The 17945-nt window shown below is 39.6% G+C and overlaps 1 protein-coding gene across 1 annotated transcript in view; it reads left to right on the top strand.

Moving 5' to 3' along the window:
- The window catches only part of ADAMTSL3 (ADAMTS like 3), a 371458-nt gene that overhangs the window by 131563 nt on the left and 221950 nt on the right, over window positions 1-17945 (top strand). The window contains exon 4 of the mRNA XM_061158827.1: window positions 13295-13340. Coding sequence (XP_061014810.1) covers window positions 13295-13340 — 46 coding nt within the window. The remainder of the gene's footprint in view (window positions 1-13294; window positions 13341-17945) is intronic.

The raw sequence follows: 17945 nt of genomic DNA, 5'->3' as shown, positions 1-17945 counted from the left end.
CCAACCCCTTTCCCATCTCTCCCCCCTCCACCAACCCAGAGGGCAATAAAGCTCAACTTTTCAGAAGACAATCTTCCCTGGAAATTTTCACACAAAATGTACAAAATGTATTAATTTACTAACTCTATTTCTGTCGTACACTGGCAATCGCTTTAACATCTAGAAAGACTAAATGTTGTAAATTAGGACTCACTTGTCCCTTATATAAACTATATACACAGCAAAGTGAAATAAAATGCACAAACATAAAAAACACAGTGCTTAGTCTTGCCCCACTATAAACACTCAGGCACAGAGCTCTTTGCACTTCCTTCTTCCCCTGCTACCCCCAGTCGTCAACCAGTGCATAGATACAATGCAATGTTCAAAGACATGGTTTGGCCACCACCACCACCCCCAACAGTATTTCAAAGGAATTTTAACATAAAGATGTTTACAAAATGTCTTTTTACTACTTCTAGTTTTACTACTTCCATATATCAGGACTTCAGAACATTTAGCAAGACTGCTGCTGCTGCTAAGTCGCTTCAGTCGTGTCTGACTCTGTGCGACCCCATAGAAAGCAGCCCACCAGGCTCCCCCGTCCCTGGGATTCTCCAGGCAAGGATACTGGAGTGGGGTGCCATTGCCTTCTCCGTTAGAAAGACTAGATATTACCAAAAAGTACTTATTATCAACTATATTTATACAGTGGTGAGGAATAAAACGCACACACAGATCAATGGTTATAATATGGAAATGTCTTCTAAGGATGGCTAGTCTGTCCTAGAACTGCTTTACTTCCTCAATATCATCCATTCCATGTCCTCTAACCCACTGGACAAATGTGGGCCTTGGGGGCTCCTGAGGTCGCTTCTAGAGATGGTCAAACAACTCCATTTAGAAAAGTCATTTCCAGAAGACATGTCTTTTCTATGGTTAAAAAAAAGGGGGGCATTTACAAGATCGGTGATTTTCTAACTTGACTTTATCATACTTCAGCAACCTCTTTGCATCTTACAAGGCCTAGATACAGTTTTCTTTTGAAAGGTTGAGGGGAAAGCTGAGAGCAGCTTTTTCATATTATAGACATAGGCCTTCTATAAATGGACCGTAAATCTTCCCAAAGGGCGATGGGCAGTAACTATTGGCTGCATGCGGTAAGTTATTCCATCATTTCTATTAGTATCTTTCGACGTCAAGGACTTGGTAGAATCACCACCAACTGCCGAACCGTTCATTTCTACCCGTCACCCACCGCGGCTCCGCTCACCTTCTGGGTGGTTAAAGCCTTTGTCAGCCCCGACGCGGTGAGCGGTCACCTCAGGTACCCGACACGCGCGGGTGCCTCGCAGACGCTTGGCCTAAGCCCTGAAGCCTTGGGCCAAGAAACCCAGTGGTTGGTCAGCGAGATCTGGGAGCTGAGCGGCCGCCGCCATTAGGCTGCAGAGGTGAGGGTGAGGGTGAAGTTTGCTGCGGCTTCCAGTGGGTGGCGGTGGTGAGAGCTCTGAGGCCCCGCAAGACAGCCCAAGCTGTCGAGTGAGTGCGCCCCCAGTTCACCTACCCACCGGGGGTCCCAGTTCGCCCGCCCGCAGGAGATCCCGGCCTGCAGGCCCCTAATTCACCTGCCCACCGGAGGCCAGAGGACCTGGAGGGTGCCGGGTTGAAGGCCGCCGTCCATTTTTCACTGTGCTCCCTGCGGGAACTGTGTGTAATAGTCTTGAAATACAAAGATTATAGACATGTAGAACAGATCAGTAATTGCCTGGTATTAAAGAAGAAGTGGGGGTGGGTGGAAAGAAGGTACGGACTATAGAAGACAATTTAAGGGATCCTTGTGATCCCTCAATACAAGAAGTGTTCTGTGTTGACTGAATTAACGTCAACCATACAGCAATTTAAAAATTGGTGGAGAAAGGATGAATATTCCATACGTGGGGTTCAAATATGATTATTAATATCCAAAGGGAAAATATTGGGAAATGTCAATCCATTAAAGAATAAATTCCAGGTGGGTTCAAATCTGCTTATGGAAAGCCAATCTTGAAAACATTTAGAAGAAGAATATATAGAATATCTGTATGATCTCTGGGTGAGCTTTGTGTCCTTAACTAAGACACGAAGGGCATAAGTTACAAAAGAAAATATTTATAAATTCAAGCAGACTAAGCAAACACCTTTGTATCATAAAAATATATACTATAGGGACCTACCCTGGTGGTGCAGTGGTTAAGACACTGCACTTCCACTGCATGGGGATGGGCTTGATCCTTGGTGAGGGAACTAGGATCCTGCATGCATGCCCTGTGTTGTGGCCAAAAAAAAAAAAAAAAGCATGGAGTGGAAGAAAATCTTGATAATGAATATAACCAATAAGGAATTAGTGTATGAGATATTAAAATACAATAAAACAAAAGCAAACTAGTAGAAGAATGGGAAAAGGATATGAACAGGAAATTCACAGAAGGGGAACTTGCATAGTCTAAAACATGAAAATATTAACGTCACTAACAACAAAAATGCAAAAAATACAAAGTGAGATATTCCATATTCTTCAGACTGGGAAACTTTTCAGTTTAAAAATGCCAAGTATTGGCCTTGATATGTAAAAAAAAATTTTTCTGCACTACTAATGGGAATGAAAATTGGTATTCACACTTTAAATGACAGTGTGTTATCTGGTACTAGTGAAGCTGTAAATGCCTACAATGGAACAGTCCCACTAGAGTATGTATCCTAAGAAAGTAGTGCAAATGTACCCTTTGTTGTTGTTGCTTAGTCACTCACTTGTATCCGACTCTTTGTGACTCTTTGGACCGTAGCCTGCCAGGCTCCTCTGTCCATGGGATTTCCCAGGCAAGAATACTGGACTGGGTTTCCGTTTCCTTTGGGGATCTTCCTGACCCAGGGATAGAACCCATGTCTCCTGCATTGCAGGTGTATTCTTTACTGCTGAGCCTCCAGGGAAGCCCATAAATGTAGTACCCTAAGTGACAGTGTAAGATTGGTCATTGCAGGACCAACATAAACCTTCATAGACTTTTAAGAAAATCAATCAATAAATAAAAAGGATTGATGAATTTGAGCTGTATTTATAAATTGGATTACTCTAGAGTCATAAAAATTGGTGGGTTAGAATTGCATCTATCAACATGGATATTTTCAGAAACAGTGTTGAGACAAAAAAAAAATCACGCTGTGGAAGGTTATGTAAACTATGATGCCATTTACTTGGTTACTTCTCACCAAGGGGCGGGAGGTAGGGGAATAGGATTGAGGAGGTTTGGCAGGGGGCTTCCACCAAATTTGTAATGACACGTTTCTTAAATCCGAAGAAAACTTTTAAGAAATGATTAAGCTTACTGGTGTAGACATGAATTTGCATCCTTCTGACATTTTTTTGGACCTAAAATATTTCACAAATAATTGTAGGGACCGCAGAACAGTTCTAGCCTAAATATTGCTACTGTATTTCAAGTCACCATTCTTGAATTAGTATTTTTTTTAGGACTTATGCAGTATTTTTTAGTCTGTTTATGTACACTTCTTAACCTATATTTTAAAATTTACATTTGGTCCTGAGATTCTCCAAATTTTTTTCTTGCTCCCTGAGCTCATCCAATTTGAATACATATTTGAAAGTAGGGAAGATTCTTTACCAAATATAAGAAAAAAATGTTGAATGAGAGTGTAGTGTGTTCTGGGATGTTTACAGGATGACAAGTGTGTGGTGAGGGGATCTATGTTCTCAGCTTAGCTCCTGATACAAGGCCAGGCCTGTGATATACTCACTCTTTCCATGACTCTGATAAAACACAGGGGCAGTAACATTATTTCTTTCCATAAAAATTAAATTAGATTATTTCAGAGGAAAGGCAGCAGGGTCATTAATAATTCTGTCATTCGTGCTCCCCACCTTTTAGGCAGCCCCAAACCTTATGTATCCACTCGCATATTGAGACATTCACTGTAATTTTGGAAGTATGCTGAGATTATTAAGAAGGAAATCTACTTCCCCTGGAAAGCTTATCAGGTCTTCTTATCCTTGAACAGCCTTAGAGACTCATTAAATTTTCATAAATATTGAGCTTTTGTGGTCAACTTTTCTTGGAAGAGGTATGCGGAGGTGGTTACATAAAAACCAACGGAAAGCTATCCCAAAGTTTTAGAAAGCATTTCAGTGCCTTCTCTTTTTGTCAGTGTCCTTTAAATTCATGATTTAAGAAAGGACATGAATGTGGCTATTTTGCTTATGTATTTCTTTGTGGATAAAGTTATTTCAGAATTTGATTACATTTAAATACACATAGTTCTTTTGCACTGTGGACAATATGCCAGCCAGAATGTCTCTTTTGCTTGCAGAAATTTGCAATTTGATATTCTAGTCAAGTGCCAACCATGGGAAAGACAAGTTTAAGTTAACTAAACTACTGTTTTAAAAAATTAATATATTTCTATTCTTGAAAACACATGCTTGTTAGTTTTTAAGACACTAGTATTTGAGTCAATATATCAGCAAATGAACACAATAAATTATAGTGCTATAAACTCCAGGGAAATTTTATTAATGTTTTTACTGTATCCTCATGTGGAATCAACATATGTTTTTTATATATTCATAAAATTTATGGCTTCAAAAATCTTCAATTTCAGGGTGTTATGAATGTTGTAATGGATAGAAAATACATAATTGTGAAATGATGTTCTTGAATTTTTATATACTCCTGATAACCATTAGCTCTTACAAATAATAATTAGAATGAAATTAAAAACTTGGAAGTCATATTTCTGCAGCTCAGCTGCTTTGAGCCAAAGGAATTATTTCCAGAATAAGCTGGCAGGTTCCTGCTTGGGGAATTAGAACTTCAGTGTCCTTAGCTTTAAAATAACTTGCATTTTACTTTATTCCTCTTCATAAAGTGGCTATTCATTTTCATGCTAAATTGTAACCAAAGCATGCCACATCAATAGAAGCCAGTCAGTGTAGGTTCAGCGTGTGTTCAGTTGGACAAAGTAAAGTAGGATGTGAAAAATGTCCACCAGATGCTTGAGTTTAAAAACCCTTACTACTGACTTATTAAGGGAACCAAGAGATAACCTTCCTGTATCCTTATATCCACATCCTAGTACATGATAGGTTCACCATGAAAAGTCACTGGAGAAGGAATGTGTCTAAAATGGTACTTTATATTTTGAGAATTCATGAAATAAAATGCTCTTTTTTCATATCACTTTGCTGCAGTTGTAGTGGGATTTTTAGTAGAGATACACTTACATTTTAGGTTTAGATTTTCAGGTCCAACATTCAAGATTCCAGTTAATGCCTCACAATTAGGATATAGCAGATGGCACTGGGGTATAGACCCAAACCATATGGTTATAACCAGTAGTTATGAGACATAACCATAGCTGCCACCAGGAAATAAGTGCTTTCCTTTCAGTGTTAAGTTTTTCAAAATTAGTTTTGTTTTTCATTTAAATCATTAAAATGAAACAATTACTAAAAATGCATCTGAAAAATTATTACTGAAATTCTAATACACTTTTTTTAAAAACTGTCATTCCTTGTAAGTTTCCACAGTTTTTGTGTTCCTGTATTTAAATCAATTCAAATACAATCTTAAACCATGGTTTTATAATTTCCCTCCCTAATTTTGAAATTAGAATCAAAAGCATTCTAGGGTTATAAGTCATCATGATACAAGAAGATTTTGGTTATCACTTTATAAATAGCTGTGAAAAGAAGAGAACCAAAAAGCAAAGGAGAAAAGGAAAGATATACCCATTTGAATGCAGAATTCCAAAGAATGGCAAGGAGAGATAAGAAAGCCTTCCTCAGTGATCAATACAAAGAAATAGAGGAAAACAATAGAATGGGAAAGACTAGAGATCTCTTCAAGAACATTAGAGCTACCAAGGGAACATTTCATGCAAAGATGGGCTCAATAAGGGACAGAAATGGTATGGACCTAACACAAGCAGAAGATATTAAGAAGAGGTGGCAAGAATACACTGAAGAACTGTACAGAAAAGATCTTCACAACCCAGGTAATCATGATGGTGTGATCACTCACCTAGAGCCAGACATCCTGGAATGTCAAGTCAAGTGGGCCTTAGGAAGCATCACTATGAACAAAGCTAGTGGAGGTGATGGAATTCCAGTTGAGCTGTTTCAAATCCTAAAAGATGATGCTATGAAAGTGCTACAATCAATATGTCAGCAAATTTGGAAAACTCAGCAGTGGCCAAAGGACTGGAAAAGGTCACTTTTCATTCCAGTCCCAAAGAAAGGCAATGCCAAAGAATGCTCAAACTACTGCACAATTGTACTCATCTCACACGCTAGTAAAGTAATGCTCAAAATTCTCCAAGTTATGCTTCAGCAATACATGAACCATGAACTTCCAGATGTTCAAGCTGGTTTTAGAAAAGGCAGAGGAACCAGAAATCAAATTGCCAACAACCGCTGGATCATTGAAAAAGCAAGAGAGTTCCAGAAAAACATCTATTTCTGCTTTATTGAATATGCCAAAACATTTGACTGTGTGGATCACAATAAACTGTGAAAAATCCTGAAAGAGATGGGAATACCAGAGCACCTGACTGCCTCTTGAGAAATCTGTATGTGGGTCAGGAAGCAACAGTTAGAACTGGACATGGAACAACACATGGATGAAGCACAAACTGGAATCAAGATTTCTGGAAGAAATATCAATAACCTCAGATATGCAGATGACACCACCCTTATGGCAGAAAGTGAAGAGGAACTGAAGAGCCTCTTGATGAAAGAGGAGAGTAAAAAGTTGGCTTAAAGCTCAACATTCAGAAAACTAAGATCATGTCATCCGGGCCCATCACTTCATGGCAAATAGATGGGGACTGTGGCTGACTTTATTTTTTTGGGCTCCAGAATCACTGCAGATGGTGATTGCAGCCATGAAATTAAAAGACATTTACTCCTTGGAAGGAAAGTTATGACCAATCTAGACAGCATATTAAAAAGCAGAGACATTACTTTACCAACAAAGGTCCGTCTAGTTAAGGCTATGGTTTTTTCAGTGGTCATGTATGGATGTGAGAGTTGGACTATAAAGAAAGCTGAGCACTGAAGAATTGATGCTTTTGAACTGTGGTGTTGGAAAGACTCTTGAGAGTCCCTTGGACTGCAAGGAGATCCAACCATTCCATCCTAAAGGAGATCAGTCCTGGGTGTTCATTGGAAGGAGTGATGTTGAAGCTGAAACTCCAATATTTTGGCCATCTGATGCAAAGAACTGACTCATTTGAAAAGACCCTGATGTTGGGAAAGATTGACGGCAGGAGGAGAAGGGAATGACAGAGGATGAGATGGTTAGACGGCATCACCAACTCAATGGACATGAGTTTGGGTAAACTCTGGGAGTTGGTGATGAACAGGGAGGCCTGGCATGCTGCGGTTCATGCTGCGGTTCATGGGGTCGCAAAGAGTCAGTCACAACTGAGCGACTGAACTGAACTGAACTGAGGTACATGGAGGCAACAAATTAAAGTAACTCAGCCTTGTGCTGTGTGGCACTCCTAAGAGTTTTAATCTGTTCCAATTTTCAAACAATGAATTAGGTTATATTTTATCAGTTATACATTCATTCATTCAATCAAAACTGTTTGAGTACAATATATGTATTAGGCACAGGGCTGAATGCTGGTGATACAGATATGAATTCAAATTGTTATTGAACTAAAAAAGTAAAGATACAGCTCCAAATTGATGTGATGAGTTTAATAATAAGCTATACATGGGGCCTATAGAGACAAGTATCCAGGTGTATAGTTCTCTTGACTGTTCTCTGAGAACACCTTTCTATATTATCAAAGTAGGCTGATCCAGTCTTAATATTTTTTAACACTATATATTTCCATCTTTGTGACTCATCAAAGGTATAAATTAAAATTTATTAAACTCCCAACCAGGATACATTAAATTTTAAACATTCCAGAATCACCAAACTGGGGGTCTGGCGGGAAAAATTTATGAGAGTGGAGAACTCTCTTTCTTGGTCAAAAGGATATAGCTCCATTCTCCTGGGAAACAACAGCCAGGCCAGTGGACAAGGTCATCTACTTACATGACTCATTTCATTGTGTTTATTATGTGTGGATAAAGGGAGAAAATAAATTATAGAAAAAAGTGAAAGGGTAATTTGAAGTACTCTGGTTTTTTTTTTGGAAAGGTCGCAACTGAGGAAAGAGCTAACAGATTAGGGAGTTCAGTTCAGTTGCTCAGTTGTGTCCGACTCTTTGCGACCCCATGAACCGCAGCACACCAGGCCTCCTTGTCCATGACCAACTCCCGGAGTCTAACCAAACTCATGTCCATTGAGTCGGTGATGCCGTCTAACCATCTCATCCTCTGTCATTCCCTTCTCCTCCTGCCGTCAATCTTTCCCAACATCAGGGTCTTTTCAAATGAGTCAGTTCTTTGCATCAGGTGGCCAAAATATGGAGTTTCAGCTTCAACATCACTCCTTCCAATGAACACCCAGGACTGATCTCCTTTAGGATGGAATGGTTGGATCTCCTTGCAGTCCAAGGGACTCTCAAGAGTCTTTCCAACACCACAGTTCAAAAGCATCAATTCTTCAGTGCTCAGTTTTCCTTATAGTCCAACTCTTACATCCATACATGACTACTGGAAAAGCCATAACCTTGACTAGATGGACCTTTCTTGACAAAGTATTATCTCTGCTTTTTAATATGCTGTCTAGATTGGTCATAACTTTCCTTCCAAGGAGTAAATGTCTTTTAATTTCATGGCTGCAATCACCATCTGCAGTGATTTTGGAGCCCAAAAAAATAAAGTCAGCCACTGTTTCCCCATCTATTTGCCATGAAGTGATGGGCCCGGATGACATGATCTTAGTTTTCTGAATGTTGAGCTTTAAGCCAACATTTTCACTCTCCTCTTTCACTTTCATCAAGAGGCTTTTTAGTTCTTCTTCACTTTCTGCCATAAGGGTGGTGTCATCTGCATATCTGAAGTTATTGATATTTCTTCCAGAAATCTTGATTTCAGCTTGTGCTTCATCCAGCCCAGCATTTCGCATGATGTACTCTGCATGTAAGTTAAATAAACAGGGTGACAATATACAGCCTTGACGTACTCCTTTCCCAATTTGGAACCAGTCTGGTGTTCCATGTCCAATTCTAACTGTTGCTTCCTGACCCACATACAGGTTTCTCAAGAGGCAGGTCAGGTGGTCTGGTATTCCTATCTCTTTCAGAATTTTTCACAATTTATTGTGATCCACACAGTCAAATGCTTTGGCATAGTTAATAAAGCAGAAATAGATGCTTTTCTGGAACTCTCTTGCTTTTTTGATGATCCAGCGGATGTTGGCAATTTGATCTCTGGTTCCTCTGCCTTTTCTAAAGCCAGCATAAACCTCAAGGACGACTGAATCTTATCATTATTGAATTCTGCTCTTTGGATCTTAGATTGGTAATGCTCAACCAGTATGAGGTCTGTAACTCTAATGCTTTGGATTTACTTTTATAACATTCATCTTCAAAATGTATAAGGGAATGCACACATGTATACATTTTTAAATATAATAAATTAAGACCAAAAAATAAAAATAAGAAGCAGTAACCAAATGAAAACTGGCTACCTGGTCTGTATTTCAATTCAGAAATGTAACTGTCATTTAGGTCATGCTTTTGGAGGCAGCTGTAGTGCTCTTCATTTCATTCCAAGATGTCTTTCTCCCATAAGTTTTCTAACTCCCATTAGGGATTGCATCTTCCAGAAAACAGACATGAAGAGACTAGGATACAAGCTGCAATTGAAACAGAAAGTAAGGTGAGGATGGTTTGAGATGTAGGTGGAGAAGGATGAGTTCATGAAGGATTGCAAAGAAAGAAAAAGTGTATCAGAGTTGTTCCTTGGTGACCTTGTGGTTAGGATTCCAGGCTTTCATGGTCACTGCCGTGGCCCAGGTTCAATCCCTCTTCAGGGAACTGAGATCCCACAAACTGCACAGCACTTAAGAATTACAAGTATTCTTGGAACAAGAGCAGTAATCAAAATTATAATCTGAGGATAATATACAACACTGAAAATAAAGACCTTGAGTATTCCAGTCAAAAAGGACAAACATTTTTAGTCAAAATAGATGAAAATAAACACGTGTCTATTAATAGGTACACCCTGACTGTGGTTTTTACTTAAAATGCTAATGAAACAAAACACTATATGCTTCCACAAAAAAATAAAATACATGTACAATAGAATAAAACTCAGACTTGTCTTCTGCAAGTCTAAATGTCAGAAGTCAATAAAGCATGTCTATAGTGTTGAGGGGAAAGATCATGAAAAAAGTAATACATCTTGTAGCGTTACCTTTCTTCTGTGAAGTACAAAGTTCAGTAATGTGGGAGACATTTACCCTTCTTGAAGAAATGACCAAGTCAAATAATACTTAGCCAACCAGGAGTTAAAAATGCATGCATGGAAGAGTCATAAGATCAAATGACTGGTATTTGTTTTCCATTTCTAGATATGTAACCTAAATTTGAACAAAAATGGAAGCAAAAAAATGTTTAGCAGAAAATTATTATATAAAATAAGAAGACTCAGCAATCTTGCTTATGAGTATTTACCCAAGAGAACTGAAGTTGTGTTCACACAAAACCTGTGTGTGAATGTTTACAACATTTGTGTTTACAATTGCTAAAAGCTGGAAACAACTCAAATATCCAGCTGGTGAGTAGGTAAATTGTGTGATACATACAGTGGAATAGTGTTCAGCAGTTAAGGAGTAAACTACGGGTACACACATCAACATGGATGGATATAGTCAAAAGACTATATGCTGTGTGATTCCATTTACAGGATAAGGTAAAGTTAATGGGGGCAGAAAACAAGTCAGTGGCTGCCAGGGGCTGAGGGTGGAGAGAAGTTGGCTATAGGGGGGCAACCTGAGGGCATTTATGGGATGATGGATCTGTTCCACATGTTGATTGTGGCAGTGCTTACACAACTGTTTGAGTTTGTTAAGTCTCTTGGAATTGTGAACCCCCCCAAAAGTGAATTTTACTATACATAAATTTTAAAAGTAGGGAAAAACAAGAGACAGCGCAAGTGCCTACAAAAGTTAATGTGTGTGTGTGTGTTAGTTGCTCAGTCATGCCTGACTCTATGTGATCCTATGGACTGTAACCTGCCAGGTTCCTCTGTCCATGGGATTCTCCAGGCAAGAATACTGGAGTGAGTTGCCATTTCCCACTTCAGGGGATCTTCCCCACCCAGGGATGGAACCCAGGTCTTCTACATTGCAGGCAAATTCTTTACTGTCTGAGCCACCGGGGAAGCCCAGTGTCTGTACAACAGTGTGAATATACTTACAGTTTTGCATAGTATACTTAAAATTGGTTAGGATCGTAAATTTTATGTGATGTGTATTTTACCACAATTTAAAAAAATTCAAATGCAAAACTATAAGACAAGTAATGTATTTATAATGGTTTATTATGTAGTCATTAAATAATTTTTCCAAGGAATTATTAATAAAGTAGGAATATGGTTATAATATTAAACTGAATACACAGTTGAATTGGCTATAAATAAATCTGTAAATAAATTATGGCAGAAACACTGGAAGATGAAATGCTAAAATATTAAGGGTAAAGGTCTTGATGATGGGATTTTTTCATGATGTATTTTCCTCCTTTATACTTCTTGGCACATTATTAGTTTTCACTTATTCTTTTTATAGTTGATAAAAATAGAATTGTCAGAAAGGGTATGCAGTGAGTTGTATATTTCTGACATAGACTGATTCAGTCATTTCCTATAGGCTCATATTTAAATCACACCAGTAAAAAAAATAATAATAATCTCTTTGGATTCAATTTGTAGCAGTTCTGTTCTTCCCAGATTAACTATTCTAAAATAAATGACATAGTGACAATTGACTTTTAATTCAAGATTGTGAGTTAAGCCTGTGTTTAGCTTTTCTGGCTCCAAATTTGCCATTGAATTGACCAGGGAAACTTCAAGGGTAAAAACATAACTCCATGGAAAAGTTGGAAAAGTTGACATGTGAGTTATCCTAAGGAGTTAATGTATATAGAAAATACAGAGCAGCAAGCCCTGCACTGAGGAAGGGACCTGCCAGATGGAATTCCAGACGTCCAGAAGGAAAGTCTGCCTGGAAGATGAGTGCAGGGTCCCAGAGCAAGTGGCTGGAGGGGAGGAGAGTGTGTGTGGTAGTCATCCTGGATTCTCAAACCTATATGTATATGGGGATATGACTTCAGACCCTACAGTATCAGTAGTCTAAGAAAGTTGCCCCAACACTATTTTGTAGCATTTGTTTAGTAAGACCAGTGGCTGAAGTAAAATATAAGCATTGCCTCAAGCTAATTCCTGGCAGAGACAGTTGTATTTCTTTAGAGTATTTTAACAGTTAATGTGAATGTAGTGACATATGAAAATATGATTAAATATACCTGTTCAATGCATTAGGAAATTTTTTGTTTTTTAGGAATTGTGCTTTAAAATTTTTTTTGCTTTTTAGACTTTATTGAAGTGTAGTTGATTTACAATGTAATTTCTGCCCTACAGCATGCTGACTCAGTTATGCATATTTAATTCTTTTTTATATTCTTTTCCATATGGTTTATCATAGTTATTGAATATAATTCCCTGTGCTGTATAGTCTGACCTTGTTCTTTATCCATCCTATATATACTAGTTCGCATCTGCTAATCCCAAGCTCCCAGTCCACCCTTCCCAACTGCCCTACCTTGGCAAACATTAAGTCCATTCTCGTCGTCCATGAGTCAGTTTCTATTTCATAGATATGTTCATTTGTGTCATATTTTAGATTTCACATGTAAGTGAGATGATGTTTTGTATAGAGGGCTCAGTTAACTTGGTGACCTCAGCAAGTAAGGAAGAGAAATTCTCCCACAGTGGGGTGCTACCACAGGGGGGTGCCAGTAGCTTTCCTTTCCTTTTTCACAGGGGGAAAAAAATATGCACACATTATACACACAATACTATAATACTATTAATTTCAGTGGTTATATGAACCCTAGGGCTAAAACTGTGCTTAAGTAATACTATTAGGTGAATTCAGCTAAAGAATTCACTATTGTGACACTTCTGTGAGACTTTTTGGCCTCCTGATTCCTAAAAGTTATTTCTTAGAATTTAAACTTTGAATCTTTGAGTCAGTGTTCATGAATAAAAGTTTTACAAGTGCCTTGTTTTCACTTTTTTTTCCCCTGCTTGCAACTTCCATGAAATCCTTATTTTCTTTCCCCCCACCAGGAATTGTGAAGGGCAGAATATTCGATACAAGACTTGCAGCAATCATGTAAGTTCTGTCATAAAAATATATAATCCCATAAAATATGTTCATGTTTTAAGTAATAATATTATGTATTGTAGAGCTAATGGCCTCTTGGTACTCTTTGTGGAAAATTTGAATATTTGTTTAATTGATGACAGATTTTGTGTATCTCATACCTTCCATTTATACTACCTTTTTTAGGTCACATTATGGTCTAATTTGGTAAACATTTAATAATTTCTGATTTCATAGAAACAATACATAATATTTATAAATGCCTTCCAAGTTCAAAGTGCTCTATGTATGGGATTTCACCTAACCCTCACAACCATCTCTGAGATGTTTGCATATGAGGTGTGGTTAGTTTTTTCAAATGAGGGGACTGGGGATGAGGGAGGTGAAATTATTTTCCAGAGACCACGTGGGAAGAGTACAGACTTGAACTTCTCTAGTGCTGTTTCTCGTGCTCCAAAACACCTGTCCTGCCCCCTGCAAAATGTATTAAGGAGTACTGAAGGTCGTGACTCAGGAAAATCACACCTGGGGAAGGCTTTATAAACCTTACTCTCATCCTACAGTGATCAAAATGAACAAAAAATAAAATTCCAATACAAATGTGCAATGCAAAATAAATATCAGAAAACACAAATCCTATTTTATACCCAAATTGAAATGACAGGAGTTCAAAGGAAATTCTGAAACCCTGGAGATCTAAGTCCATTTATTTTAAATATTTCACTTACTGGGGGACTGTGTTCTCTCCTCCTCCTCTGTCCTGGACCAGTGTGAGACTGCAGTCCTGAGTAAGCATTTCTGTTCTATAGACCAGAACTTCTCTTCCATGGGCAGCTCTGGACTTGGGGAGTGGAGAACACACAGTGTTAGCAAGACCTTTTGTCTGTGGAACTCAAGCCATATTTTCAGTCTGTTTTATTAAGTGACGAAGCAGAAATGTTTCTCTCTCAAATATGGGTGGGAAAAATTCTTATTTATTGGGCAGAGGATGAGATGGTTGGACAGCATCACCGACCCAATGGACATGAATTTGAGCAAACTCCAGGAGATATTGAAGGACAGAGGAGATTGGTGTGCTTCAGTCCATGGGGTCACAAAGAGTCAGACATGACTTAGCGACTGAACAACAGCAACGAATTTTGGGGGCACTCAAAATACAATGACTTCCAGCCCTCAGGTCAGTATATTTGTGTCCACTCTGTCCTAAAAGGGATTTTGGGAGACAAAGCAAATAGGTTTTGTGTGTCCTTATGACAAGATGAGCTTGGAGAATTGAGTGACACACGTGTGCTTAGGTACACAATTAAGTAAGCTGGAATCCAGGAGGGGAGGAGGAGGGAGAGAAGTAGGTACAGGCTGGCATTTAGGTATAAGCAGAGTCTAGCATGTGGATGCATGAGCAGCCTGGGGGACTTATAAACATGACTTTTGGGTCTGCTGCCTTTTTCCTGGGTACATTTTATTTTTTAATTGCTGCTGTAATGCGTTACAACACACTTGCTTACAGCAACACAAATTTATCTTATAGTTCTGGAGGTTGGAGGTCTGATAATGGCCTCACTGGGCTAAAATTATTATGTTGGCAGGTCTGCGTTCCTTCTGGAGTCTCCAGAGAAGGATCTATTTCTTTGTCTTTTCCAGCTTCTAGAGGCTGCCCTCATTCCTTGGCTTGTGGACCCCTTTTCCGTCTTCAAAGCCAGCAACATTACATCTCTCTGTCCGTTTTTATGTAGTCACATTGGCCTTTGATGACAACTGAACAAGTTTCACCTACCCAGATAATCTAGGCTAATCTCCCCATCTCAGGGTTGTTAACTGTAGTCAAAGGATGATTTGGACAAAGCCCCTTTCGCCATATAAAGTAGCCTAATCACAGGTCCTAAGGATTATGTTGTGACCATCTTTGGGGAAGGTGCATTATTCTGATGAACACCACGGAACAGCTTGTCTTCTCAGATAAATTGGTATGGCAAATTACTTGCAGTCATTCCAGAATAAATTTCACAACAGTATACTGTCAAGCAGTACTCTGTGAAGCTATCTGGGGGATTCATTTTAAATGCCCAGATCAAGATATTGCATTCTGAGATTTCATTCTAGGTGTGTGTGTGAGAGACTGTTCTAGCTAATTCCAAAACACTGCTCTTTTCAGCACAAGGGTGATAAAGGTCTAGGATTATTGTGCCATACGATATAGAGATAAAATGTAATCTCTAAAATTGGTGCATATTGGTTGCAATGGTCAAACACAAACATTAGTTTGAGTGAAGGTCTGATGCCTTTGAGGCTCTGAGGGTCTTGAGAGTACCTTGGTCTCTAACTGATGCCCCCCTCAGAGGAATTTGCAGAAATCTTTAGCATCTCTAGGCTGGTAAGAAGGAGATGCTTAGGAGGTGGGAGCTAGTGGAGAGGACAGCCATGTAAATGTCACCCTCTTCTGTTTCTCAGAGTTGGGAGTCCTACGAGGGTTGTTAGAGAGATTTCATTAGAACAGGACGTTAATTTCTGCACTCGCCATTACAAATGCAGAGTTTCCAACAACATTCCTTACAGGGAAGAAGGGCACCCTATGGCAGATCTCTCATATATATCAGTAGTGTTCAGGGCACCCCTCCCTCTCCATGTGCCAAGTATCTGAAGCCATGATACTCAAGCCCTGCTGCTGACCACATGGATAAATGCAGCCCTAGCTGCAGGGTTGATGATCTGTAAGAAGATCTGTTCCTTTTCAGAAATGATTATAGAAACCTTGCAAGGGTGTCCAATGCCATAAGTCTATGTGCGTGCATGCATGCTGAATCGCTTCAGTCGTGTCCAACTCTTTTCTGACCCCATGGACTGTTGCCTGCCAGGCTCCTCTGTCCTTGGGATTCTCCAGGCAAGAATACTGGAGTGGATTGCCATGCCCTCCTCCAGGGGATCTTCCTGACCCAAGGATCTAACCCGTGTCTCTCATGTCTCCTGCTTGGGCAAGTGAGTTCTTTACCACTAGAACCACCTGGGAAGCCCCATAGTGGATGTAACCAGAATGAACTCAGGGTATGAATATGGTCACATCTTGGTTTCTTTTTTTACATGTAATTACTTGAGATGCTTCCTGTTTCATTAATTAGGGATTTAGAATAACCTTGTTGAAATCTCCAAGGAGTCCAGAGAGCAGGAGTGGGGACTGTTCTGCAGCCCTCATCAAGTGGAGGGAGAACTGAGTTATGAGTCCTGCTCTTGCTTCTCAATGCTTCCAATGTCCTCACTGAAATAGCCCACACTTGTTCAATAGTCAGTGGCTCCTCTGTCCCTGGGGATTGGGCACGTCACCCACTCCTCTGAAGGAAGCTGCCTTCAGTGATTCCCAGGTCAGGTACTGTTGTTATAAGGGAAACTTGCTTTGTGATTCAAAGATGCCTGCACCTACACTGCTGGGGATCTGAGAACTCTATGTGATGGAACTGCAAGATCTCCCATTCCATCCAAGGGATGTCACTCAGTGGCCACATAGGGGAGTGTGCTATATTGAGAAGCAGAAGGTATTGCTGGTGAGCCCTGGAGACCTGACATTTGGTCCTGATCCTGAGGTTACTAATACTTTTCTGTTCCTGGTTATTTGAAGGCTCAGGCTCTCAGCCTTAGGACCATGTAATTTTTCACATGTGTACCTGCTTTCTAACTCCTAACCAAGATCAATAATAATAGCAACAACAATGGCTCAGACTCATTAAGTACTACTAAAAATCCTAGGCATTGTTTTGAGTGCCTTTTCATGAATAAGTAAATTTAATCCTCATACTCCCTACAAAGTTGAAAGTGATTAGGGGAGATCAGACTTTGGGCTGGAAGGCCTGTGAGATGAAGGGAACAGAACATGTCTGTGTGCAGTCCTATGGCTTCAGGTAATGGCTGTCCTCAGACATGACCCTCCGATCAGTACTCAGCATGGACTCTTGCAGCCAGGGCTGGGCCACTGAGGCCTCAGGGAAGAATTATCCTTATCAGGGGTGTATGGAGAAGTGGAGAGGTTCCAAGGGCAGTCATGCATGTCACCAAGGAGGCCTTGCACCTGAATTCACTCACTCATATGTTTTTATACCAGGCTTTATGGGATTAAAGGTAAAGCTAGAAGAGAGCAAAGGGAACATATTTTTAAAAATGAATATATCATAATTTGGAAAGAGTGTTTTTGTAGCCTGAACACATTTTTATACGAACATAGACTGAGGCATGCGTAATTCTGCACAGTGGGTTTTCTGGGCTCCCTGACAATTTTCCAGAAGAGGTAACATTTGATGTGACCCCTGAAAGATCCTTTATACTCTGGATCCTATACTCTGCTCCTACTTTAGGCAAGGACCACGTCCTCTCATATCTGTCTCCAGAACTCCAGCCCATCTTGCTATCGTCCTGGCCCTCCTAAAATGCCATTTATTGTGTCCCTTTTCTGTGTCACTCCCCACTGTAGGTCTTTTTTGCTTTCAGTTCCCCTCATTTACATTTCAGGCCCTCCAGCAGTTGGTGAGATTTATCTCTTATTCATCCTGGCTGGACAAGGCTGTGCCTCATAGATATTGAACTTATTTCTACTGTTTGCCTTTTGCTTATGTTGTCTGTCATATCTTGTCC

The sequence above is a fragment of the Dama dama genome, chromosome 13, assembly GCF_033118175.1.
Source record: "Dama dama isolate Ldn47 chromosome 13, ASM3311817v1, whole genome shotgun sequence".
In the NCBI taxonomy this organism is placed as follows: Eukaryota; Metazoa; Chordata; class Mammalia; order Artiodactyla; family Cervidae; genus Dama; species Dama dama.
Note: the sequence above shows the minus strand (reverse complement) of the source record. Positions and strands in the feature narration are given on the sequence as shown.